The sequence below is a fragment of the Lipotes vexillifer genome, unplaced genomic scaffold, assembly GCF_000442215.2.
Source record: "Lipotes vexillifer unplaced genomic scaffold, Lipotes_vexillifer_v1.1 scaffold608, whole genome shotgun sequence".
NCBI classification, from domain to species: Eukaryota; Metazoa; Chordata; class Mammalia; order Artiodactyla; family Lipotidae; genus Lipotes; species Lipotes vexillifer.
Genome location: NW_006792830.1, coordinates 68,957 through 96,798, shown reverse-complemented (window position 1 = coordinate 96,798; position 27,842 = coordinate 68,957). Strand labels below are relative to the sequence as shown.

Genomic DNA, 27,842 nt, shown 5'->3' with positions numbered 1-27,842 from the left:
GGGGTCCGCGCTGATAGCCGCGGCTCGCGCCCATCTCTGGAGCTCCTTTAAGCGGCGCTCTGAATCCCCTCTCCTTGCGCACCCGGAAACAAAGAGGCAAGAACAAGTCTCTTGCCTCTTCGGCAGCTTCAGACTTTCTCCCAGACTCCCCCCACCCCCCCGGCCAGCCGTCTTGCACTAGCCCCTTCAGGCTGTGTTCACACCACCAGTCCTCTCCCTGGGATCCGACCGAAGCCCGAGCCTCAGCTCCCAGCCCCCACCCACCCCTGTGGGTGAGCAGACAAGCCTCTCAGGCTGGTGAGTGCTGGTCGGCACTGGTCCTCTGTGCGGGAATCTTTCCGCTTTGCCCTCCACACCCCTATTAATGTGCTCTCTTCTGTGGCTCCGAAGCTTCCCCCCTCCGCCACCCACAGTCTCCGCCCGTGAAGGGGCTTCCTAGTGTGTGGAAACCTTTCCTCCTTCTCAGCTCCCTCCCACTCGTGCAGGTCCTGTCCCTATTTTTTTGTCTGTTTTTTCTTTTGCCCTACCTAGGTATTTGGGGAGTTTCTTGCCTTTTGGGAAGTCTGAGGTCTTCTGCCAACATTCAGTAGGTGTTCTGTAGGAGCTGTTCCACATGTAGACGTATTTCTGATGTATTTGTGGAGAGGAAGGTGCTCTCTGCATCTTACTCTTCTGGCATCTTGAAGCTCCTCTCTATTTAGGTATTTAATTTCTCTCAGCAATGTTCTACCTTTTTTACATAGAAGATTTACAGATCTTTCATTATTCTACTTCATATTTTTTGTTGCTATTGTGAATGCCACTTTTAATTTTATTGGTAGTTGTTGCTACTATTTAGAGATCTAGTTCATTTTTTTCATAGTTATAGGTCTTACTAAAGTTATCTATCTACTTCTCTTTGAGTGAGTTTGTGTCTTTCAAGGAAAAGAACTTCATCTAAGTTAGCAAATTTATAGGCATATTTTTGTTCATAGTATTCCTGTATTAACCTTTTAATATCTTTGGGATTAATAGTGATGTACCTTCTTTGATCCCCGATATTGGTAATTTCTCTTCTCTTTTTTGTTTCTTTATCAGGCTTCCTACAGTTTTACTGATTTTATTGATCTTTTATGGAAACAGCTTTTGGTTTCAATGACTGTTTCTAATGTTTTTCTGGTTTTGATTTCACTGATTTCTGCTCTAGTCTTTATTATTTCTCTTGTACTTGCTTTGGGTTTGATTTGCTCTTCTTACTCTAGTTTCTCAAGGTGGAAACTTAGTTTACAGATTTTAGATCTTTTTCTTTTCTAAAGTAAGCACATAATGCTGTAAGTTTCTCTTAAAGTAGTGCTTTAACTGTACATTGACGCTTGAACAATGTAGGTATTAGGGGCACCAACCCCCGTGCAGTTAAAAACCAAGTATAACTTTACAGTCGGTCCTCTGTGTCCACATCCTTGAATTCAACCAGCTGTGGGTCGTGTAGTACTACAGTATGTATTTATTGAAAAAGGAATCCATGTATAAGTGAACACATACAGTTCAAGCTCATGTTGTTCAAGGATCAACTGTATTCCACAAATACTGATATCTTGCATTTTCATTTACTTCAAAATAGTTTTTAATTTTCCTTGAAACTTCCTCTTTGAGCCATAGGTTATGTAGAAGTAGGTTCTTTAATTTTCAAATATTTGTGGATTTTCCAGATATATTTCTGTTATTGATTTCTACATTTTAATTCTGTTGTGGCAGAAGAACATACTTTACATGTTTCCTTTGAAATTATAAGTTTTTTCTCCCAATGGTAAAATCGATAGCTAGTGGGAAGCAGCCACATAGCACAGGGAGATCAGCTCCGTGCTTTGTGTCCACCTAGACGAGTGGGAAGGAGACTCAAGAGGGAGGAGATATGGGGATATATGTATATGTACACTTGATTCACTTTGTTATAAAGCAGAAACGAACACACCATTGTAAAGCAATTATACTCCAATAAAGATGTTAAAAACAAAACAAGAATATTGTTTAGCTCAGTGAACAGTCCATGTGCACTTGAGAGAAATGTTTTCTGCTGTTATTGGGTGGAGTGTTCTATAAATATCAGTTAGATCTAGTTGGTTGATAGTATTGTTCAGGTCATCTATATCCTTAGTGATGTTTTGCCTGCTTGTTCTATCAAGTACTAAAGCCTTCAGCTAAAAATGTGGATATGTCTCTTTCTCCTTTCACATGTACCAGTTTTTCTTCTTGCATTTTGAAGTTTTTCTTAAGTGCATAAACATTTAGTTGTTGTTTTTCTTGCCTATGGATCATAGTTTCCTGTTTCTTTGCACATCTAGGTATTGTAGAATATATACTGAATTCTGTGCATGAATGTTGAAGAGACTCTGAATTCTGTTTTCTTAAGAAAATGTTGATTTTTATCCTCATAGGCAATTCAAATATTGACTGATCATCTTGAACTATGTAATCTTGGTTTTATGCTTTGTTGGGGTTAATCTATAGAAAGTCTCAAAACTTGGCAGGACCCAACATCCAAGTTCTATCTCCTTTAGGGATCTTGTCATGGCTTGGTTTTAGGATTTGTTAGAGCAGGTCTAGAGTCAGCCTTACTCTGAGGTGTGGTCTTTACCCCTAAGGTGTGACTGTTTTTGGTGTCTCAGCTATATGCCTGAGGTATTAAAAATGGTGTTAATGTGACCTCTCCACTCTGGCTGGGTTGTGTTTTCAACATCTCCACTATACTGCTTGACTTCTACTATCTCGGCTCTACTCTCGGCTTTGTAGCAGCTGCTCTGTGGTAAGCCACAGGTAAGCTTATCCTCAGAGAAGGATTCCCAAGGGATGTCTACATGGACTTCTGCCCCCTACCTCATGTCCACAGCTCTCTCATTTTGCCTCTCCAGTTACTTAAGCTGCCCTGAGATTCTACCTCTGCCTTTTAGCTCAGTGGGACTGCCATGTTCTCTCTGGTTTCCATTTTACAGAGATATGGTCAGAAATTTGTTCCCAGGAAGCGTGCTGAAAATTCATGGACTTTCTTAAAGAGTTTCCTTTCTCTCAGGAATCACAGTTTTGTGATACCTCTTATCCAGTGCTTGGAAACAATTGTCCTATGTCTCACATATTTTGGCCAGTTTTATGGCTGTTTATGGGAAAAGGCTAGCAAGTATCAGTTAATCCTAATATATTAATTCAAAAATATGTGTATATCATAGAAGGAGTAATGGTATTTATTTCTGAGTATAGCTTTCCCTAAATTTTCACCTATACGAATTAACCACTTCTGTAACTTTTATTTATTATTATGCTTATTCTTATTTCCCTGGTTAACCATGGCTGTGGAATTTAGTTTCTATCATAATAACCCAGCATTTTTAATTTGTTCTTTGGATTATGTCTTTAGGATTTACTATTAGATTTATAGCAAGTGACATCTTTGTGTAAATATTGGACTTTTAGTAAAAGCAAGTCATAACTTATAAGGAATGACTTAAGAGGTACCAGAAAACTTTCTAATTCCAGGTGGGAAACTGAAGATCGTTGGTGTTTTGAGGAAAGGAAGTCACTGAAAATGTCAAAAGGTCAAAGAAAGGAAGTCTTTGTTTTCCCAAACCACACAGCAAAGAATGACCTCAAGCCTTTAATGTTTTCTGTCCTAATTATGACTCTAAATAATGGGGATAGGTGGTAATGAATGGCAAACATAAGTTTTTATGAAATAAACAAAAGAGAACAAAATTATTATGACCTATGGAGTGTAGTTTGTAAAATATATCCATTAAAACAAACTTTTTTTGTTATGGTTGCCTTCTGGGATGTTGGAATTTTATTTGTGTTTTTAATTTCAAATCTCATCCTTTCATATTTCACGAGGTTCTCCCTACAACAATTTCAGAGGATGCTGATGAACAAATACTTTGAGAAATAGAAATATTTTTAGAGCTCTCTATCAATTTTAAATAGCCATTAGGATCCTATATGTCCGAATACCCAAAATTATAGTTTACTGTATCTCTTTCCAACTATCATTTCACATGTCTTGTCCAATATTAGCTCCATGTACTTATAAAGTCAATGGTATTTTTCCTTTGCCTTATCACAGAACCGATCTGAGCACTGTGTGTGACATTCCCACACTTAGCCACAAGATGGTGTTGCAAACCAACATTTTTGCAGATACATGATATCCCTCAGCTTTCACCGATGATTTTGCTTCATATTTCTTTGTTATATTTTAACATATCCCTTATTTTTTTCTTTTCCATTTGCAGTGAGAACCAGTAAGAACTAAACAGATTAAAAATTGGAACTTTCAAGGATGTATTTCTTCTTTTGGTTGTTACCACGCTCTCTCATTTTCAGATGTGTCACCTAGGACAATGCAAAACTTAATCACACTCCCCCTACTCTGTAGATGTTATTGTTATTTAACTTATTTTGGAATATTTCAGTGCTTTACACTTAAGCTAAGGATATAGGCTACATAGTGTACTTACCATGGGGAACTCCATTATAAAATCATAAGCATTTGCTTCCTTTGCTGCTTTCTCAATGTCTTCATCAGTCACGCCATCTCGCCCGTATCTAATATTGTTATTAATGGTGGTCCCAAACAAAACAGGCTCTTGGCTGACCACTCCAAAATGTTCTCGATAATGCTGCACATTTAAAGTTCTGATGTCGTTACCATCCACCGTGATCTGTGAATCCAAAGGAATGAATCACGTTTTGATGCCTTTCACTGCATTGGGTTAGAGTCCTTTTTACTACTGCAGAACATCAGCTGAGAAGCAGGTTATTTCAGGAAACAATGACTGACTATATTTTGATAAAATATTTATAGCATGTATAATGCCAATAGACTTTTTCTGGTAGTTGGGAATTAATAAAACCTAAAAAAAAATGACTTAAAATTTGGCCAAACTACCTGAATATCTTTACTCTACGATCCACAGATTAGGTATTATGAGGATATATACTCTAGGAGCCACAAATATTATCATGTAAACACATGTAAAAAACTGAAGTTTTGTTATTTTAAGACTGATGTGACCTTTGCACTTTTTTTCTAGGAAACATCCTTCCTTCCCTTCAACAGCCCACTCCTCTGCAAAAGGTAAAAGTGCATTCTATTTACTGCTATAAATAATATTAAATGAACATTGTCTTCTCCATAGATAGTACCATTACCTATTATCCCAACATATTCCAATGACAGAAGCCAAGGTTTGATAATTATAACTCTGGTATTTCACACCAACTGGTATTCTGCCTGGGCATGGATATTCTATGCAACTGCTTTATGTAAGGAATGCTAATCCAGTAATTTATTTATTCAATATTAGCATGGATACATGAGTCTAGTAAACTCCAAATGAAGACTTAAGAAATCAAATTTAAGTTTTAGAAGAGTAGATTTTCTTTTAAAAATAACAGTTGAAAAACTGAATAGAAGCATTAAGAATTATGCTTTTGTGACTATCATAGTCTTGTTCTCTATGCTGTTTACAAGGGTGAGAAAGTTAAGTGCAACATGTGGATGACAGAAAAAAATGAGACAGTATATTTTCTACAGATATTATTCTTTTGGGATGTTTTGAGAAACTGAAATTCTTGATAAGTTCTGTGTACTACAAATTAATATTTTATTTTTCTCTATAGCATTTATTATCTTCTAACATATTATATAATTTACTTATTTTATTTATTGTCTGTCTCTACTTATTAGAATGTAAACTTGATGAGGGAAGAGACGTTTTTATGCTTTGTTCACCAATGTATTCCCAGCACCTAGAAGAATGTCTGGCACTTTGTAGGTGCTCAATAAATATTTGTTGAATGAATGAATATGCAGGAAAGAAAACAATATGGTTTCTCTCCCAGTTCCACTGTTAAAAATTAAAAGTTGACACAGCTGTAAGCTCTCTGTAATAGGTGGAATTTCCAAATCTTGTCGTGTGGACTGCGTGTGATCTTGCTAGGTGCACTTACAAAGTCGTCATCAGGATCATATAACCTCTGCAAAAGTTGGACTGCTGTACTCTTCCCACTGCTGTTGAGGCCAACCAAGGCTACTGTCTCTCCAGACTTAATTCTGAGATTCAGACCTTTCAGAATCTATTGGAAAGTATGGGGAAAATATTCCATAAAACTAGGATAAGAATATTAATATCTATCTTCAGAAATGTAATGTATAATTATAAACAGGAAAAAATTCTCTGGCACTTAAAAACAAATTTAGATCTTATTACGTTTGTTTCATGTGTGTATATAATAACCTACAAAATTTTGGAGAAAAACGCTAATCATCTCTCTATATAAAGAGGAGATCTAAATTGAGTAATTAAAGATTATTAACTAGCCACAGGAACCGTTTTTTCATATTTTCAACCAAAATAATTTATGTGAATTTCATGACTACCAAGTTAGTGAAAGTTATATCTTCTAACTTGCAACAGTTGAATGAAATCTTGCCAGATATCCCTGTGAGCTATTTAAGGAAGTTCTTTCTTAGAATATATGTAACATTGTTGCAAAACAGACTCCAAACTAAAACAATTGGCAGACTTCTTAGCGACTCCCACGAATAGGATTTCACCACTAAAAAACCTCTTTTTCTAGGGGTGGATCTCACAGGGACATTTCAACTTAGGGGGAGTACTTTTACAATTTTCTCAATAACTGAGGGTTGTTACCAGCATTTAGTATCCAAGGGACCTGCAGTATGAGAGAAACCTCACAAAAAATTACCTTCCCAAAATGACAACAGTAATCCTGTTGAGAAACTCTCACCTATCTTTGCTTACATTTTCCCAAAACATGGGAATATCCGCTTGGATTCTTTCACTTTGATCTCCTCATTTGTAAAGAAAGAGACTCTGTAAACAAACCAAATGTAAAACCTTCAAAGGGCCAAGCAAAGAAAAATGCTCTAAAGGAGGTGACAAATCAGGGACCCCCAGTGAGAGTACCTCCTCTCCCACCTGCACTTTTACTGTAGAATTCGCATCTGTTCTTTCTTTGGAAGAATCTGTGGTTTGTTTATTTAAAGTGGGTGGACTTTTTTGGGGGGGGTAATTATTTATTTTTCAATTTAATAAAAAAGCCTATGTTTCAAGTGTTCATTTAAAAAATACTTGTTTAAAACCCATTCAATGTAACGACAGAATCGGTGCTTAAGTCTTCAGGAAGCCAACCCCAATGTAGTTGCAAAATGGAATTAAAATGCTCTATTTATGTTAAGAAAAATGATAGAAGACAACACTATTCCAATAATGGTAATTAAGTAACAAAAATTTTAAAAAATAAAGAGCTTTGAAAAAAAGAATTTCAATCAAAGACTTAGAGAAAAATAAGGAAGTAGGAGTAGGTATATATTTTTTTGATGCAAATTATGCAGGAGATATTTGGACACTTTAAAAGATATTGAAGGTTGATGGCATCAGTAATTTTACCAATTTCACTTAAAATCATGTCATCCTTTTTCTATAAAGCAGGTGTTTTATTAGGAAGTACTCTTTGCAATCTTTAACAGTAACTACCTTTTTAGATAAATACACTAATAAGATGAAAGGATGAAGACAATAGAAGAGACAGACACATTTTTACAAGAATTTGTCAAAGGCTGAATGATAGAGGGAGAAGGATGCACTTTATGCTGAGTGTGTGTGTGCCTGTGTAAAAGTGAGAGAGAAAGAAACTGAGGCAAAAATGCTGGTGTAGTAAAAGTCCTAGGAAAGAGATAATGGAAAGACACAATATATGCACAATTCCCCCAGGTTAGAAACTTTAGAAAGTTCAAATGAGTTACCTATGCTGAGTGGGAAAACATCCACGGACCACTAGAAGGTGGCAACATCAATCCAAGACACTTTTGCTGTGCTCCCAAATCCAGAGTGAAGGAATTCCAGGAAGTCAAAAATGCTTTAGTCAGTTCAATATAGAGAGGAGGCTGCAAAATGTAACTAGCTCTTCTAGAGTTATTTGTCCATTACGAATCTATCCTTCCTTCTTTCCTTCCTCTCTCTCTTCCTCCCTCCCTCTCTTTCTCTGTCTCTCTCTGTCTCTCTCTCTCTCCCCTCAAGCCTCTAAACAAAGTAGCTAAATCTTGGTCAAAGTGATCCTAAACAATCTCATATGAGGAGATCCTAGCCAGTGGAAGGTAATATTAGAAAACTGTACATTTCCATAATTAAATTTTACTTACTTTGATAGATGGTCTTGATGGATAACTGAAAGAAACATTTTTAAATTCCACATTTCCTTCTATGCATTCCAATTTATAGCCTGTTGTTGAAAACTTATCTTTAGCAGTTTTCTTGGAAAAACAAAGAGGACATCATAAATCTTAGAGAAACTAGGCTGACACGCTCTATATCCTAAAAGTAGCTTAAAGATGGGTTTTCTTTTACAGTGTTCTCCTTTCTGCTTTAGAAGTGCATTGGGTTAGATATGAAGGTTTCAATAAAACACAATCTCTTTGTGGAAGAGTTAAAATAATCTGTCTTTCCATAGCCAACTGGGCAACATGGATTTTGCCCATCTTTTTAAGTGAAATGAAAGTGCCTGTTTTTTGGTTTCCTTCTTGCAGTAATGATAGTTATCTTTCAAGGCAGTTAGGAGTCTTACCTTATCAATAATGTGGAAAATATTAAAGGCGGCTCCTCTGGCTATAGTGAAGGTTTCAAAGCTAGGGGCTGCTGCTCCAATGCAATAACTACTATGGATTACACTAATAAAAACCTACAGGAACAAAAAATAATATTTATCCTTCACAGTTATATAAGAGGGACAACAGAATGAAGTGTATACTTGGTTGAGACTCAGAGGTATATTAGAGAAATTAGGTAGGAAAGAATGGAAGATGCTGCCGAATATAAAGGAAATATTAGTTAATCCAAGTGCAGTTGGCCTTTTCCTAATGTTGAACGACTTCTAATTGTCCCCTAATCTTGTCGTTATTACCTATTGGGAAGCTGAGCAGAAAAATCTGCTTACTGAGGAGTGCTGAACATACATGAACCTGGGTGGGTAAGGAGGTGAGCTGTACTTCCCTGCATGCTGGTTAACTCCTTAACTTTAAAGAAAAGGATATTATAGATTTCATTGTCTTAGAGATGCTGTACTATTTTTTCCCAAACTTTTCTGAATTCTTATATTAGCGGACACCTGTTCATTTTCAGACAGACACATCTCTGCCAAAAGTCAAATAAGCAAAGAACCCCACAGGCTAAGTGCTATTTTCCCTGTCTTATAGATGAGGAAGCTAAAGCTTAGCAAGTCATACACCTATAGTCACACATAAATTGAGGAGGAAAAATGTGCTAAAAATTCCTCATGCTCGTTTCATTTATCAGAAATAAATGAATAGCTTAAAGACTTAAAAATGGAAGTCTCAAGTTCAAAAGATGACTTTAGTTGACAGAAAAGAAATCTACATACAATGGGAAGGCCAAATGAGAACTAAAGTATACAGACCAGATCAATTTAGTTCAGCAAGACAAACGGTTCTTAATCCTGAGCTGATCTGTTTATTATTGAAACTTGGGAGCATAACTGAAAAAATTACAATTTAACGTATAACCATTAAGGGTTTAAAAAACTCTAAATTGATGTTGGACAGAGCTGTGTATAGTCTGTTTTTAACATTATTGTATGCTGAAAGGACAGAGGAAGAGCAGGAGATTCCAATCTACTGAATATTTCCAGAAGAAAACATTTAGCAAGGTGAATGTAGAGCGCTCTCTTATCTCAGCAAGATGGAAAGGAAGCAGTCTCACTAGAGGCTGGTCTTTTTGACTTCTGGATTAAGACAACTCTGTCTCCCAGTGGAGAATTCAATTACGATTCTTTTAAAAACATCATGCTTTTAGAAGACACTAAGCATGCAGGATAAGTAAATCCTGCCAATGTATAACTATAATTTAAAGGTGTATACAAATCATTTGAAGGAAACAAATATTCGTTTATTAAAAACACTCATCTTCAAACATTCAGTCATTCAAAGAGAAATTTTTAATAAATTCTAGGTAAGAAAAGATTATCCAGGCCAGTTACCTTTGTTCTCAAATAAGACTTACAGCAAGAAGAGTTCCAATGGTATAATCAGGTTCTCCACTAAGAATCAAGGAGGTTCCATACCAAAGCAAGTCCGTAGGTTCCATTCATAAAGAAGTACACAGCACCAAGAGAGAGTTTCGAAGCTATAGCTTTTTTCATGCCAACATTCTTCGCACCTTTTAGATTCTGTGTATACCTTAAAAAGACAAAACACAATATAATAGCCTTGGGGGAAAATAAAACCAAGCAGATATTATCATAATTAAAGAAACAGACCTTTGAATTTCTTTTTCCTGGGCCCCAAAGGCTATGACTCTTCAGATTGATGACAAGACTTCTGCTACAGCCCCAGCTTTGGAATAAGCATTTAATTCCTTACTGGACAATGAGATAACTATCTGTAATAAACAAAGACCACAGTTAACCAAAGAATAACCTGGGATAGACAAATATCATATGATATCACATATATGTGGAATCTAAAAAAAGGCAACAAATGAACTTATCTACAAAACAGAAGTAGAGTTACAGATAAAAAATAAACTTATGGTTACCAAGGGGGAAGGGGAGGGGAGGGGAGGTATAAATTGGAAGATTGGGAATGACACATACACACTACTATATATAAAATAGATAACTAATGAGGACCTGCTGTATAGCACAGGGAACACTACTCAATACTCTGTAATGGCGTACATGGGAAAAGAAGCTAAAAAAGAGTGGATATATGTATATGTGTAACAGATTCATGTTGCTTTACACCTGAGACTAACACAACATTTTAAATTATACCCCAGTAAAAAATTAAAGTGTGATTGATTATCAGAAAAAAAGAAAAAAAAAAAAAGAATAACCTGGGGTAGTAACAAGGCGCAGAGAATTCAATTCAGGTAGAATCTAGAATAACAAAATTTTACTATTGAAAAGGTACTTATCACTTATTCTAACCCCATCAGTTTGCAAATGAGGAAACCAATGGTCATGGGTATTGACTTTTTAAAGTCTCACCGTAGTGAACAAGCTTAGCTTAACATAACCTAGAGTTTAAATCTCTATTTTTCCTTCTAATAGAACTTCACTGTTTTTTCTCTGTGCTTTTAAAAGCTTAGAAAATGAGTATCTATATTAATACAATTTGGAAAAAATTTGATTTAGAGAAGGATATTAGGGCCACAGTTCTTCTTATGTGCACCCTGGAAATCAGTGTGCCTGATGTGACTTGATTTGATTTGTTATTATGTAAAAAACAAGACTTCCAGAGAGTATGAGTCACAGAGTTGTGGCAGGAAGAGGAATATGACTCCTGAAACTAGTACTACATAATGCAGCCTGCCTAGTAAACGCTGTATCGCCACATAGTAAAATGTGAGATTTTAGAGAGAGAGAGAGAGAGAGAGAGAGGGAGATAGAGAGAGAGAGGAGACTATCATTCTTGGTGATATTAGTCAGGTTTACCAGATTTATCAAAAATTTTAATACAGAATGTGACTTTTTCTTTATTATACACCCCATTTACTATTCCTTTAATTGGTAAAGGATTTAATTTAGTAATTAGTATAAGAGTTCAATGAAAGGAAGAAAGGAAATTGTCTTCAGAGTTGTGAGTCTGTAACTACAGCTTGCTCATATAACAAATCTATCCATTTTCAAAATACATTCCACATAACTGGAACTAATTTTATGTAAGACATGCACAGATGTTTGTTAAAGCAGAAGGTAGTATAAACTGAGTAATACTCATTATTTACTGAATTCACTTGATAAAGACAGCTATCACTGGAAGGGAAGCTGCACATAGCACAAAACCTTGTACATAGCCAGTATTCAATATGTGTTTGCCCAATTAAATTGAACTGAAGGATGCTAGAAACCACCCAGCCTGGCTTCTTTAGTCATTTAGATAATTTTGACTTTACTTGCTTCCTACTTGCAATTAGTTAACAACAATAGCAGACCTTAGTTTCCCCACTGCTGTTCTTTTAAAACTCATTGTCCACTTCACTTCTTGGGCAGTTAAGGCTCTGATTTTAGTAACATACTGTGGGTAATCTTCCTACTGAGGGGTCCTCATTTCAAATAAGCTGGGGATGAAGATTTTGACAAGGGTTACAAGGTCAGCACTAGAAGTCACACTAAATAAAGATCTGCTGTCTATACACCCAAGTCTATTGTGAAGGAATTATTCAAACACAGAATATTTTTGTTGCTGAAAATTCTTGTTTGGTTGAATTTGTATGTTGCTAGCAAATAAACTCAGAGAATTTTATGGCTTTGACTTCCATAAAGAACAACTGGCTTTGAAAATTTTTAATCTCCAAAAAAACCCCAAAACAAAACAAAACTCCATCTCTTAAGAATACACTGTGCCTCCAATCTAGGAAATGGGTATACACATTGGTAGAACTATATTGGCAGAGATATATATATATTGCCTTGCACAAAGAGCATTGGTTTCAAAACCAGGCTGTAAATAGATTAATATCTTGTAAAGAGATTAAGATTGATACAGTATAACAGTGCTAAAAATATAATTTAAATGTACATACAAAGTTTGTTTTAAAAAATTAAAACAGATTTACTTACTACATAAAAATATACATTAGCAGACATTTTAAATGTTAACTCAGAGACTTATAAAAATATAAACTTGAAATGGCTGACATAAAATAGTCACATAATAGCTCAGGTGTTTACTGTTTTAGGATTGTCTCATTCTGTTCTAGTGAAATGAACTGAAACACATTTATCTGGGAATTTAGACAACACAAGGCTTTCCCAGCATTCAATGTATAACAGCATAAAGCTTTATCCATGCTATTATTTGAAACTGCATTAGGTTCTAAATGAATTGGAATGTTTTAAAATGTTAGTAATGTATTAAAACCAAACCTCACTGTAGCCAAATAACTTGAAGATAGAAAGGTAGTTAATATTCCTTCCTATTTTGGGACACAGGAAAAAAAATAGAAATGCCTTCTTTTTTATACAAACTCAGTAAAATATCTAGTTCACATTCCTGTTTCCAGTTAACACTACATTAGTCATCTTGCCTACCGTAGAAAACATGGCTGCTGAAGCAATTATAAGAGGTGATGTGGACAGAGTCACCAAGGTGAGTTTCCAGCCCTTCACCAAACCAATCGCCAGGCCAACAGAAAAAGTAGACATGTTTTGAAACAACAGAGCAATCTTGTCTCCAATACCATCATTGATTTTGTTGATGTCACTGAAACAAGAAAATAAATGCAGTTAATTCATTTATACATCATATATGAGAACAAAGTTGATAAAATGCATATCCATCCTCTTCCTCAGTCATGCGAGTATTAAGTTCACCGATGTCACAACTGTCAAACCAGCTGATGTCCTGAGATAAAATTGAATGAAAAAACTGTTTTCAAATTCTCTTGGTCTGTCGAGCTGCAGTCGTAACCCCAAAGGAAATCTGTATGTAGGCAAAAACCAAGGCAGTAACTCCTATTCCAACATAATACAGGATCAATCTGAAAAAAAGATTATTGGAAATTTTAGTGAGACTGAGCACAGCTTTTTTCCCTTGTTACCAAAAAAATGAAATCTGTCATAATATTTGATTAAGAGAATTTGGGCTAAAGCCTATAAGATAACTAAAAATAAACCACCATGCTGATGTAGGAATCTAGGTTACCCTTGTAAGACATTTAGAGTATGTCTCTCTTATATTATTAGCAAAGATTAGCATTTCAAAACATATTCGCTACTTATAGCTTCTGTCCATATTTTTAATACTTTCATTTGAAAATGTTACATTGATGTAATTATGATAGCTGTATGTGGAAAAGGAGGGTAAAGAAATGATAGTAGTCAAAAGCATTTTATAAAACTCTTTAAATACATATACTTAAAATCCAAAATTCAACTTAAGGAATTTACCCTAAGGAAATACGTACAAAGATTAATCTAAATGATTGTTCATTATAGCATTAATTATAATACATAAAACTGAAAACATTCTAAATAGCTACCAGTAGTAGGCCAGATAAGAAAGTAGTCATTTCATACCAAAATCTATGGGATGCAGCAAATGTGATACTAAGTGGTACTAAGGGGAAGTAGGCCTATAAACAAGAAAAATCTCAAATAAACAATCTAGCTTAACACCTAAAGGAACTAGAAAAAGAAAACAAATGAAGCCCAAAGTCAGTAGAAGGAAGGAAATAATAAAAATCAGAGCAGAAATAAATAAAATGGAGACTAAAAAGACAATGGAAAAGATCAATGAAACTAAGAGCTGGGTCTTTGAAAAGATAAACAAAATTGACAGACCTTTAGCTAGACTCACTAAGAAAAAAGAGAAGGCTCAGATAAACAAAATCAGAAACAAAAGAGGAGAAATCACAAGATACCACAGAAATACAAAGGATTATAAGAGAATATAACGAACAGCTATTTGCCAACAAATTGGACAACCTAGAAGAAATGGATAAATTCTTAGAATCAGACAACCTTTCAAATAAACAAATGGGACTACACCAAACTAAAAAGTTTTGCACAACAAAGGAAATTATCAACAAAATGAAAAGATGACCTGCCTAATGGAAGAAGATATCTGCAAGTCATATATCCAATAAAGGGTTAACATCGAAAATATATAAAGAATTCATAAAAATCAACAACAAAAAACAAACAACGCAACTAAAAAATAGGCAGAGGATCTGAGTAGACATTTTTCCAGAGAATGCATACAGATGGCCAAGAGACACATGAAAAGATGTTCAACATCACTAGTCATCAGGGAAATGTAAATCAAAACCACAATGAGATACCACCTCACTTCCATCAGAATGGCTATTATACAAAGACAAGAAATAACAAGTGTTGGCGAGGATGTGGAGAAAAGGGAACCCTTGTGCACTGCTGGTGGGAATTTAAATTGGTGAAACCACTATGGAAAACAGTATGGAGATTCCTCAAAAAACTAAGAATAGAACTATCATATGATCCAGCTATTCCAATCTGGGTATTTATCTGAAGAAGTCAAAACCACTAATTTGAAAAGATATATGCACCTCTACATTCATTACAGCATTATTTAAAATAGCCAAGATATGAAAACTATCTAAGTGCCCACTGATGGATGAATGGCTAAAGAAGATGTGGTACACACACACACACACACACACACACACACACACACAGTGGAATACTACTCAGCCAGAAAAAAGAAAAAATCTTTCCATCTGCAGCAACATGGATGGACCTTGAGGATATTATGCTAAGTGAAATAAGTCAGATGGAGATAGACAAATACTGCATGATTTCACTCATATGTGGAATATTTTTAAAAGCAAAATAAATGAACAAACAAAGCAAAACAAAAAACTAACACATAGATACAGAGAACAGAGTAGTGATTACCAGAGGGGAAGGGAATGGGAAGAGGGTGAAATGGGTGAAGGGGGTCAACTGTGTGGTGATGAATGGAAGCTAAACTTTTGGTGGTGAGTATGCTGTACTATATACAGAAATTGAATTATAATGTTTCATTATAATTATAATGAAACTTATATAATGTTATAAACCAATGTTACTTCAGTTAAAAAGAAAAATAAATGTAATCATTTAATAAACCTATACTGGGTGCCCACTAGTATGAAGTTCTAGAAATAAATACAGTCAAGAGCAAGATAAGAAGTCCCTATTCATGAAAAGTTTACATTCCTGTGGGAGGAGACAGACAACACACAAAGAAAAAGAATTTCAGGTTGTTTTATATGGAAAGCAAACAGGGTGATAGGTCATGGAATAACTGGTGGGTAAAGGTGAGTTGGGAGAGCTAGTGAAGATAAAAAGAGTGATTAAGAAAAATTTCTTTGAGGAAATCATATTATGGCTGGGATCCAAAAGGAGAAATGGAGCCAGCCATAAAAAAGCAAGAAGAAGAGCATTCCAGGGACAGAGAACAGCAAGTAATAAGGTCAGAGGCAGGAAAGAGCTTAGCATGCCCAGAAGAAAAGAAGTCCAAAGAGTTATGAAATTATGAGGCTGGAGAATTTGGCATATCATAGGGCTCTTAGCTATGGTGCATTGTACAGGTTTTCTTCCAAGAGAAACAGAAGACCATTTGAGCGTAGAATGTTCTTATCTATTCAACTTTTAAAAATATTAGTCTGGGTCCTCTGTGGAGAATGGATGGAGGTTACAACAAAGCAAAACAGACAGTTTACTTAGGAGGTTATTGCAGTGGTCAAGGTGAGAAGGATGGAGGCTTGGATGTAGATGGTAGAAGCTGATTGCAAAGAAGTAGACAAATTCTAGATATATTTCGGAAATACAACAACAAACAAGAATTGCCAATGTAATGGATGTGAGGAATGCAGGAAGGGAAGAAAGTAAGGATAACTCCTTAGATTTTGTTTTCGGCAACTAAGTGAATGGGGTGCCATTTACAGATGTGGGAGACTGAGACAGGGACAGATTTGCAGGAGATATCAAGTGTTTTGATTTAGACATAAGTCTGACATGCATATTAAACATCAAAGTGGTTATCAAGTAAGAAGTTGAAAATGAGAGACTGAAGTGCTGGAGCGGGGTATAGGCTGGAGATGGAAATTTGAAAGTCACCAGCTTATAGGTGGCAATTAAAACAAAGTATTGGCTGAGATCATCCACAGTGACACAGAATAAAGTATAGATAAAAAAGAGGACAAAGGACTGAGCTCAGGGACTCTCCAAACATGGTAGAGTTTAAGATGAAGGCAAAGAGCCAGTAAAGAAAGCTGAGAAGTGGCCAGTGAGGTAGTTGGAAATCCAGGAGAGTAAAGTACCAAGAAAAGCACAGAGGACCATACACTTGAGTCTCATTATTCCCAGATTCTGTGTTGGCAAATGTGCCTGCTCAATGAAATTTATTTGTAATCCAAAAATCAATTTTTGTTGTTTCCATTGTTATTTATGGACATGTGTAGAGTGGCAAAAATTTTGAGTCACCCAACACAGGTACTCCCAGCTCAGGCTGAACAAGGCAACACTCTGCTTTTTTGTTTGTGCCCTCATACTGTAAACAAGTGTCATTTTTGTGATCTAGGTAGTGGCAAGTTTTTCTAATTTTTGTGCCTTTTGTTGATGTTTTTTCACTGTTTAAAACGACTCTCAAGAAGCATGCTGAAGTGCTGTCTAGTGTTCCTAAGTCCAAGGAAGCTGTGATGTGCCCTATGGCACATGAAAATACATGTGTTAGTTAAGCATCGTTCAGATACGAGTTATAGTGTTGTTGACCGTGAGTTCAATGATAATCGGTTGATGAAAATGTGACTGGAGGTTCACAGAAACCAGGAAGCAATGGTTCAGTATTTGCTCATTCAGTGTTCATGATGACTTTAATAGAACATAATTATTACAATAACAATAATTGACTGTTTTCTAATAAGAGGGACTGTTCAAGGACAGCATAGAACACTATAGGTTTAATAGAAATCTTACTGAACTTTTTTTAATGTTGTGGGGAAAATGTTTGCAATATTGTAAGAGAAAACTGGGTTAAAAGATCAAATGCAAAGGAAAAAATAAAGACTTGTACACTGAAAACTACAAAATATTGTTGGCAGAAATTAAGGAAGATCTGAATAAATGAATTGGAAGCCTCAATGTTTTTAAGATGACAATCTGCCCAAATTAATCTATAGATTCAATTAATCCCTGTCAAAATCCCAGCAGGCTATTTTGCAGAATTTGAAGAGTAATCCCAAAATATGTGGAGAAATATATGTGGAAATGAAATGTCTAAAAAGAAGATTGAAGTTGGGGGACTTTCATTTCCTGATTTTTAAAAATTTATTTATTTATTTATTTAAATTCTAAAACTATAGTACTCAAGGCAGTGTGATACCCGCATAAGGATAGACTGTTAATAAATGCAACAAAAATGAGAGAACAGAAGCTAGCCCTTACATTTATGGGCATGTGATTTTTAGCAAAGGTGCCAAGGCAATTCAATGTAGAAAAAATAGGTTTTTCAAGAAACCATCTTGGGACAAATGAAAAAAAGAAGTGCAAAGAAGAAGTGAGGCCCTTACCTCACAACAGTCACAAAAATGAACTCAAAATGGATCATAGACCTAAGTGTCTAAAATGTTGAAATTTCTAGAAGAAAATGTAGAAGAGAATCTTCACGATCCTATGCAAAGAATTCTTAAATCCAAAAGGAAAATCCATAAAAGAAAAACCTGGTAAACTGTACCTAATCAAAATTTAAAACTTTTCTGTTTCAAAAGAAATCTTTAAGAAAATGAAAAGACTAGCCACACATTAGGAGAAAATATATGCCAATCATATACCTGACAAAGAACTTGTATCTAGAATTTATAAAGAACTTTCAGAATTCAACATTAAGACAAACACAATAAAATAGGCAAAATATCTGAATATGCGCTTCACCAAAGAAATATATTAATGCTTAAAAAGTAAATTAAAAAATGCTCATTAGGGAAATGCAAATTAAAGTCACAATATGATACCACATCATACCTACACAATGGCTATAATAAAAAAAGACAATAACAAGCGTTGGTGAAGATGTGGAGAAACTGGAATACTTACACATTGTGGTGGGAAAGTAAAATGATATATCCACTTCGGAAAACAGTTTGGCAGTTTCTTAAAAGGTAAACATAAACTTACCATATGACCCAGCAATTCTACTCCTAGGTATCTACCCAAGAGAAATAAAAACGTATGTCCACACAAAGATTTATATATCAGTGCTCATAGATTCATTATTTTTAAATAGCAAAGAAATAGAAACACTCCAGAAGTCCATCATCTGGTGAACAGATAAACAAAATATGATATATCCTTGCAATGGATTACTATTAAGCAATAAAAAGGAATAAATTACTGATACACATCATAACATGGATGAACCTCGAAATCATTACACTTAATAAAAGAAGCCAGGTGCAAAACCCTACATGTATGTTTCCAAGCACATGCAATATCTAAAAAATGCAAAGCTTTAAAGATAGCAGATAAGTTGCTTGGGGCTGGGGGTGGAAATAGGGATTGATTGCAAAGGAGGAATCTTATTTTCAGAATAATTGATAAGTAAGACAAAGGCACAGACAACATTAAAACATTAAAATTACATAAAACCATGAGTCATTGTCTTTGGAAAATAAGTAAAATAAAAATTTTCAGTTCTTGATTATTATAGATGTAAGAGGTATTATCTTATCCCCACCAAAAAAGTTATATAAAATAAGGTTTCCCAGAAATGTGCTCATCAAAACATTAGCTCAGCAGGATGTTTAGTTTCCATAGTCAAACAGGTTTGGAAAACTTTGATTAAATTAAGCCTTAAGTATGCTTATCTGTCCTAAGTGTATCCAAGGAGGCTGTCATATACAGTGTTTTCTGAACCATTTTGACTATGGAACCCTTCTTCACCATATACTTCAAATATTTTCAAAACAGTACACTGGTTTGAGAAACAACAGCATAACAAATACAACATTATAAATGTTAATAATGTTTCCTTATAAGTTTAGTAATCTCTTAATAACCATACATAGATTACATAGACATACATTATTCTCCCTTTTATTACCTGTTTTTAAGATAGATGCCCCTATTTTTAAAAGTTCCAAACTTGTTTTGTAAGAAACTCATATTTAATGACTGTAACATCAGAACCCTGCTTTAATATCGTAAGACTAGAATTCAGTAGAAGGCAGTTCCTGGATCCAAATCAGGAATTTTTAAAAGATGCAACATAAATAAACTTTATGTAAAAAGTGCTAAAAAATAGAAACTTTCCCTCAAAGAAAGTTGAGACTACAGCAAAGCACAACTTGAGGCAGCATTATTCACACTGTAGTCCAGAGCAGCACTGTCCAATAGAATGCTCTGTGATGAAGAAAATGTTCCATATTTGTGCTGTAAAATATGGCAGCCAGCCATATGTGACTTGAGCACTTGGCAAGTGACTGAGAACGAGAAACTGAATTTTAAATTTTATCTAATTTTAATTAATTGAAGATTAAGTAGTCACATGAGGCTGTGGCTAACAGTGTGGAAGGTCAAGAATTATGGCCCAGAGGGTGTCACTACAATGTGATGGATGTCTCTTGCGGTTGTGTAGGATGGAGGCTTCATTTTTGGGGGAAAAGATTAAAAAATCACTTAGGTCTGATAAGACTCTGTTAGTTTCAGTGAGACACTACTGAAATCCAGCGAATATACTCAGTAAGTTTGCATTTCTCTAACAAACTCAACACATGTAACAGAGGAAAGCATATTGCTTAATATACGAGCCTACAAAAACAAAATGTCCCTATAAATTATCTATTTCAGACTTTACAATTTTTAGTCTGAATACAACTTTACTATAATAGTCTGAATAATTAATCTCCAAAATTAGCCTGAATAAAACTTTACTCTTTTTATTTATTTTTTTATTTCACTATTTGTTGCATACATCTTCTTGGCTTTTAAAGTTTACAGAAGTGGCATTTTTCTGTAAGTTTTGTAAGAAAAAAATTTTTTAAAGGAAAAAGTCATTTAACCTCTAGGTTATGTACCTTCAGTTCTAGGAAACAAAATTTATATAAAAATGCAAATCCCAAAACAACATTTCTATTGATGACAATTTTGTCAAAACTGAAAGCATATGAACTTATATACCTTTCAAGTAGGAGAAAAAATTATAGTTACACAATTATAATTGTGTAATTATATTTTCTATACCAAACGAAAGAAGAGGACATGTTTGCTTTACTCATTTATATGCAATATTAATGATCAGACAAACATTTCAGTTTTCTTCCTTATAAATATTGAATAAAGCAGCATGCAATGAATATGATATTAACATTTCATTTGGACTTACACAGTCATATCTTCATTCACCTTCTCTTGAGACTGAGTACAGTTCCGATAATTTGCTGTAAAAAAGTTTTTTAAATTATAGAGGAAATTAATAAATTTATAATTGGCCATGATGTCTTTTATACATAGCCCTCCAAACCAAATATAGTCCCTTCTCAAGAAAATGGACTTAATGACTACACACTGGTTAATGATCATCTTATTTTCTATTCTTTAACCTAAAATTTGATATTGTTCTCTCTAGTCTCAAAAAGCACATATGCAACATGAAAAATTATAAGGAAATATTAACCATGTAGCTCATACGTGGAAAGAATTCTTTAGGACATCTCTGATTTCAGGTAACAGGTATGTAAGTAATAGTAACAGAATTTTCCTTTCCTGTCAAAATTATGCATTTAGAATTCAGTTTGAGATACTCCAGGGAGTAATTTAGAAAGTCCAAGAACACAAATGAAAGTTGTAGAGGTAGGAGTCATAAGAAAAATTTAAAAGAAGCTCATCGAAATTTGTTGGGTATAACAAGGATAGCAACATCTTAAAATGGTATTTAAATAATCCTTGGTTTACCAGTTTGCCATGTAAACTTTTCTTTATATTCTAGCAAAAACTACATCATACATTAATTAGTATACCAAGGTTGTAATTTTACCAGAAGCACAAAACAGTGGTTGATATCAGCTATCATAATTTTCTTTCTTAAATGGCTATAATAAACTGCAAACAACATGCTCTTCGTATCTTACATGACTACAGTATCATCACATATGATGATGTCTATGATCTTTATTTATGTGCAATCATTTTTCCTTTATTCCATTTTTGGAATTGTGGTAGGAAGCATTTTTAAAGCAGCTTATTACAAATATCAGAATTGACATAGAAGTATTAAAACTCAGTAGAAAGTTTTAATGAAATTTAACTGAGTTAATAAAGAGAATACATATTGTTTCTAAAAGTGGTTCCTACAGTCACATAAAAATGGCATAATGTCATTTTGGAGATTATATTAATAGACATAGAATGTGCAAAAGTTTGGTGCTGGCATAAAAATGGGCTCTGATCAATATGATAGTTACTATTCATATTTTCCATGGTAGGAGCAAAAAAATCTTCCTCTATTATTCTTTAGAAAACAAATGCTAGAAGGTTGATGACATGCCTTAATATCTCCACTTCTCTTTAATAATATGTTATACCAATAATATCCATACATTTATCTAAATCTTTATCAACTTCTTTATGTGTTCATTACATTTGAAAAAACACACAATGAAACTCGAGAAACATGGAGAAGGCTTAACCAAAAACAAAATTAAAATTCAGTAATATCAGTCAAGTATGTATTGACTATTCTATCTAAAACAAAGCAATCAATTATAGAGCAGACCTAACCAAAGGAGTACTCCTAAACAGACTTCCTTAGGTTGCTAGGTTTATTCTTTCTCCCTCCTGCCCTCCTTCCCTCCCTCCCTCCTTCCCTTTCTTCACTCACTCATTCACAGAGAGAGAGAGAGAGAGAGAGAGAGAGAGAGAGAGAGGGAGAGAGAGAGAGAGAGAGAGACATATTTGGCAATCAATAAATATCTGCTCAATGAATTGACAGTTCCATTTGTTTAACAAAGTGGCATCTTTACCTTCTATCATTAAAATATCAAAAAATTAATAACTGTGTAGACAGGCAGACACATGGAAGATGGAAGCTATGGATTTATTCACTTAAACAAGACTAGGGCATTTGAAAAATTAGGCTTTGGCTGGAAAATAAGAGGGTATGAATTAGTATTTAAAGTCAAATAGGGGGCTTCCCTGGTGGCGCAGGGGTTGAGAGTCCGCCTGCCGATGCAGGGGACACGGGTTTGTGCCCCGGTCCGGGAAGATCCCACATGCCAAGGAGCGCTGGGCCCGTGAGCCATGGACGCTGAGCCTGCACGTCCGGAGCCTGTGCTTCGCAACGGGAGAGGCCACAACAGTGAGATGCCCGCGTACCGCGAAAAAAAAAAAGTCAAATAAGGCACAGATCGTCTCCAGCCTGCTGACTCACCTTACAGATTTTGGACTTGCCGGCTTCCATAATTGTGTGAACCAATTTCTTAAAATCTCTCTCTCTCTCTACATAAGCGCACACACACACACGCGCGCACACACACACACACACACACACAAACACACACATTGTATTGGTTCTGTTTCTTTGAAGAATTTTGACAAATACAGATTTTGGTTCTTTGGTCCCTGACAATACAGAAGAATAAATGACTTAAGTATTATATAGATATTGTTTGACAAGAAGATAATCTGTATTATGAGTTTAATGTTTGTTTTATTTAATGCTTTTGAGTCCCTAGCAATATAGAAAAGTAAATATTGTACTCACTTGTGTCGGTTTTGACTAGACATCCACTGATAAGGCTGTCACTCATTTCTCCTAAAATCAGTGACATTACAGGAAGACAGGCCCCATTTACTAGTGATGCTAGTAATCCTAGGATCATGAGCGTGATGTCCAGTCCATCAGCAAAGTGAAACTGAGGAAAACAAATAAAACATGGTAGCATGACAGCTGTTAAAAACAAACACCAAAAACCAACCTACAGTTTTTGCCATCAAGTAAATGTTATTTTACAAATTAAGAGGCCAAATAAATGTATAAAATCATGGATAAGTATTTATATATAAAGTAAAAAAAGCCCCTGATCTTAAGGATTTACAGTGTACTTTGGAGAAACTATTGAAAAATAAGGTAGAAAAATCAGTACAAATTGTAGATCTGTGACACAAGTCAGGTCAGATGGGCATATAAATCAGAAACTTCCTTCCATTTGGTTGATTCTGAAATAAATTATGATATTTGAAAAGTCTGTAATGACTATCTTGGCTTAATGAAATATCTTGCCTTATGAAAGTTGATCTTCAAATTTTCAGTTCCCTAGGTGTATCAACGTAACATCAATGACACAACTAAGTGCAGAGAACAGTAACTATCTAGTAAAAATTAGTTCACCAAATGTAATGAATCATATTTTTCATTCTTATTTTAAATTCCTCAAATTTTTTGTATCCAGGACAACATCTATCCTTTAAGTAAGGGTCTATGATAATTTTAAGGCTGTTTGGAATGAGAAAGGAATGCCTGAAAGTCAAATAGTGAACGCTTTGTATTCTATGCTATAATGGGTCCCTACAGCCAGTATTCCAAAACCAAAACATGAACAAAACTTGAAAAAGTGGATTATTTATCTTACTGAGAGAGGTCAAGATAAAACATATAAGGTATTGAAATAAAATTAGATTTGAATAGCAGCAAAAGGAACTTAGTACATATTTTATGAATGGATATTGAGAAAATTTCATGTTTTTCCATTCACTCATGCAATAGCTAATAAATATTTATGGAGTAACTGCCATAGCATTGTACTCAGTACTACAGACAATAAGAAGGTATCTGCTCCTCCACCTTCCCCTAGAATAGTGTGTTATCTCCTTGATAAAGCTTGTCATGTTCTGCTACTTTCCAAGTTTTAAAATTTTTGACTTTTGAAAAAACAGGCACTGCTGCCTATGTATTTCTAATGACAATGACAACCAGGCTGACATAGATATTAGGGTCGGTGGAGGTGATGTTTTAGGAACACGTCTGAAACTGTTCCTTGAACATAGTCCCAAAGAATTGTGCTGCCACACTTTTTGATGCATAGGATTTATAAAATATTTACGTAATTGTTTTTTATTTTAAAAGGATTTATAACATTTTAAAAATAATAAAAGCAACTCATTTCAATGTATTATCATTGGAAAATACTGAAATATAAACATACAATAGCAAGAGTCACTCATAATTCCCCACTACTGAGAAATAACCTCTGATAACATTTATGCAGCACACACACAAACTTGCCTGCACACACATACACACATATACATGCTTTTTTGGGCAAAATTGGATCATTGTATGGATATTGTGTTATTTTTCTTATCTCTTATAGTGGAACTTATGGGTTATTTATATATATTGATATTTTTCCTATTGGAAATAATAGTTTAATGAATTCTTTTCTTAAAATTCCCCCTTTCCCCAAATAGATGTAAATTATCAAACAAAAACAATCATTCTATGCACTCCTGACAATTATCTAAAATTTTCTGATACATAGACATACTTTCTAACTAATTTCACTTACTATCTCAATAGGTCCAACAACTTGCTGTCTTACTTTGGGCAGTTCTTGCAGTTTTCTGGGAAACAAATGTTTACAATGGAAAGATTACGATGTGAATATAATTTGCAAAATTTTCTAATTAAAATTGTGTTGAAGTGTCAAATTTCACTGGTTGGTAACCAGTTTATATCAACACTGACATTTTAAAAGCAAACTTAATGATAGACAGTACAAAGATTTTTAGTATAATCACTGGGAAAGTTTACGTCATCACTGGTTGCCTCTACATTATTTAGGTAACAACTGAAGACACACATCTGTAGTAGAAATTTTTTTTTATTGTGATAAAAGACACATTACATAGAACTTACCATCTTAACTATTTTTAAGTGTGTAGTTCAGTGGTATTAAGTACAATCACACAGTTGTGCTACCATCACCATCACCCACCCATAGAACTCTCATCTTGCCAAACTGAAACTCTATACCCATTAAATAACTCCTCCCCCATAGCCACTGGCAATCACCATTGTACTTTCTGTCTCTAGGAATCTGACTTCTATAGGTGCTTCATTTTAGTGGAATCATACAGTATTTTGTTTTTTTCTGAAGGGCTTATCTCGCTTAGCATAATGTCTTCAAGTTTTATCCATGTTGTAGCACATGTCAGAATTTTCCTCCTTTTTAAGGCTGAATACTATTCCATTGTGTGTGTATATATATATATATCCCACACATTTTTTCTTCATTCACCAGCAATGAACACTTAGGTTTCTTCTACTTTTTGGCTATTGTGAATAACGCTGCTATGAATATGGGTATACAAATATCTCTCTAAGTCCTTGTTTTCAATACTTTTGTATCCAAGAGTAGAAAAGCTGGATCATGTGGTAATTCTATTTTTAATTTCTTGAGGAATCACCATACTGTTTTCCATAGTAGCTGCATCATTTTACATTCCCACCAACCCTGCACAAGTGTTCCAATTTCTCTATATCCTCAACAACACTTCATATTTTCTGTTTTATTTTATCATTACTATTTTTTTAATAGTAACCTTCCTAATGGGTATGAGGTGGTAGATTAGAATTTTCAAACCCTCTGTAACAAATTACTCAAGAGCAACTGAGAAGTTTAAATGAAAGAAGTTCTATTAAATACACATTAAACAAATGTACTGAGAATTTTGTCCCCCATTGAAAATTTCATTTCTTAGCTCAAATTTCAAGGAGTTCCAGATGAAGAATGTAAATTTTTGTCCATTGATTTCAGAGAAATCTGTAATCTGTCAATTACACACACACACACACACACACACACACACAAGATTATGAAACTTTAAAAGAAGGGTGGAGGGGATCAGATTAAATTTTCCAAGAGAGACGTCACAGAAGGATGAACTTCCAAGTCTTTTCTTCAGCTTTATAACATATTGTTCTGGCGGCTTTGATAAATGACAAGTCGCTTAATTTTATTCCATCTGAAGTTAATAATTTACTTATGTATTGGGCCAGCTTTCTCTGAGATGATTCATAGATGACAAAGAAATATTCTTTCAAGATTATAAAGGCTACAACCCCTTTTCCCTACCCAAATGTGGATTTTAAAGCTTAAGACCTAGTAAGTTTTCTTGTTTTGATAAATTTTGCTTCAGGAATATTAAATAACTAGTGATCTAGAGGGGTTCACTACTGTTTTACAGTTTATACATCAAAATGTAACACAATTATTATGGTAAAAGTGGAAATTAAAGATTTAAAATCATTTCCATTTTAAATTTCTAAATTAATTATAGGTGTAGGAAATTTTATCACACACATACGAACACACACATAGACACCTATTTACTGAAAAAATAATCAGAATCCAATATTTTGTTATGTACCACATGGAATGAAGGATTCATGGAGAATTAAAACATAAATATTCAAGTATTTTCTCTCTATATGCTGGTAAACTATAAGAAATTCAGAAGAATAAATATCTGAAGTAAATACTAAATCAGTAAATCCTGTAGCTATTACACTTCCTAAATTTACTATTAACGCACTTATAACACTGATTATGTTGAAGTCCAGCAAAATGCAAACAGCCCTGCTATTTTTGGAAAAAAACTATAAACATTTTTGCTACAGCTGAGAAAAGGGTAAGGTATATTTGAAGTTGCAGAACAGTTTTTGTCGAATTTAGGCAAAGCTTACCTATTTCTCTGATAATTTTCTTGCATTTCTTCAACTCTTTCAGAATTTGCCATCTTATTTACAATGTAACTCTTCTGAAATAAAATATTAACAAGTATATCATGATGATGTGAATTTTTATCACTTAGTCGATATAAAGCATTCTTTACATCCCTAACAGCTTCTAAAAAAGCATGCTTCTGAATTTCACCCTGCCCGCCCCCCCCCACCCCCGACTCCAAATGAAGTTTCCGGTTACCTAACTCACCAACTCAGAGTTTTTTATGAATTTATAACTTCTTTGCTTAACTCTGGGCTTAGATTTGGAGCTAATAAAATTCTAGAAATGGAATAAAAGGAGGAAAGCCAGACTGCATGAACAATGCATGTTTTCCCAAAACGTTAGATTTTATTCCTACTCTGACCCTGATTTTATTGTTACTGATGAAAATCTTTAAATTAACTATTGCTTAGTTTTCTCTGTTAAAAAACTGATGCATTAGTTTCTGTTAGCCAGCAGCTTGAAGGACTAAGGTTTTTAGTTCACCAAATATAAGGCAGTTAGAGCTTCTACCATATATGAATTAACCGCTCT

The 27,842-nt window shown here is 34.5% G+C and overlaps 1 protein-coding gene across 1 annotated transcript in view; it reads right to left on the bottom strand.

The window, feature by feature from the left end:
• Window positions 1-27,321, bottom strand: part of LOC103083163 (ATP-binding cassette sub-family B member 5) — a 119,765-nt gene extending 92,444 nt beyond the window's left edge. The window contains 13 exon segments of the mRNA XM_007466020.1: window positions 4,482-4,685; window positions 5,977-6,102; window positions 8,192-8,302; window positions 8,614-8,727; window positions 10,065-10,128; window positions 10,130-10,240; window positions 10,321-10,442; window positions 13,099-13,270; window positions 13,356-13,547; window positions 20,909-20,963; window positions 23,285-23,435; window positions 25,089-25,143; window positions 27,269-27,321. Of these exon segments, the coding sequence (XP_007466082.1) occupies window positions 4,482-4,685; window positions 5,977-6,102; window positions 8,192-8,302; window positions 8,614-8,727; window positions 10,065-10,128; window positions 10,130-10,240; window positions 10,321-10,442; window positions 13,099-13,270; window positions 13,356-13,547; window positions 20,909-20,963; window positions 23,285-23,435; window positions 25,089-25,143; window positions 27,269-27,321 (1,530 nt within the window).
• Between the last annotated feature and the right edge of the window lie 521 nt (window positions 27,322-27,842).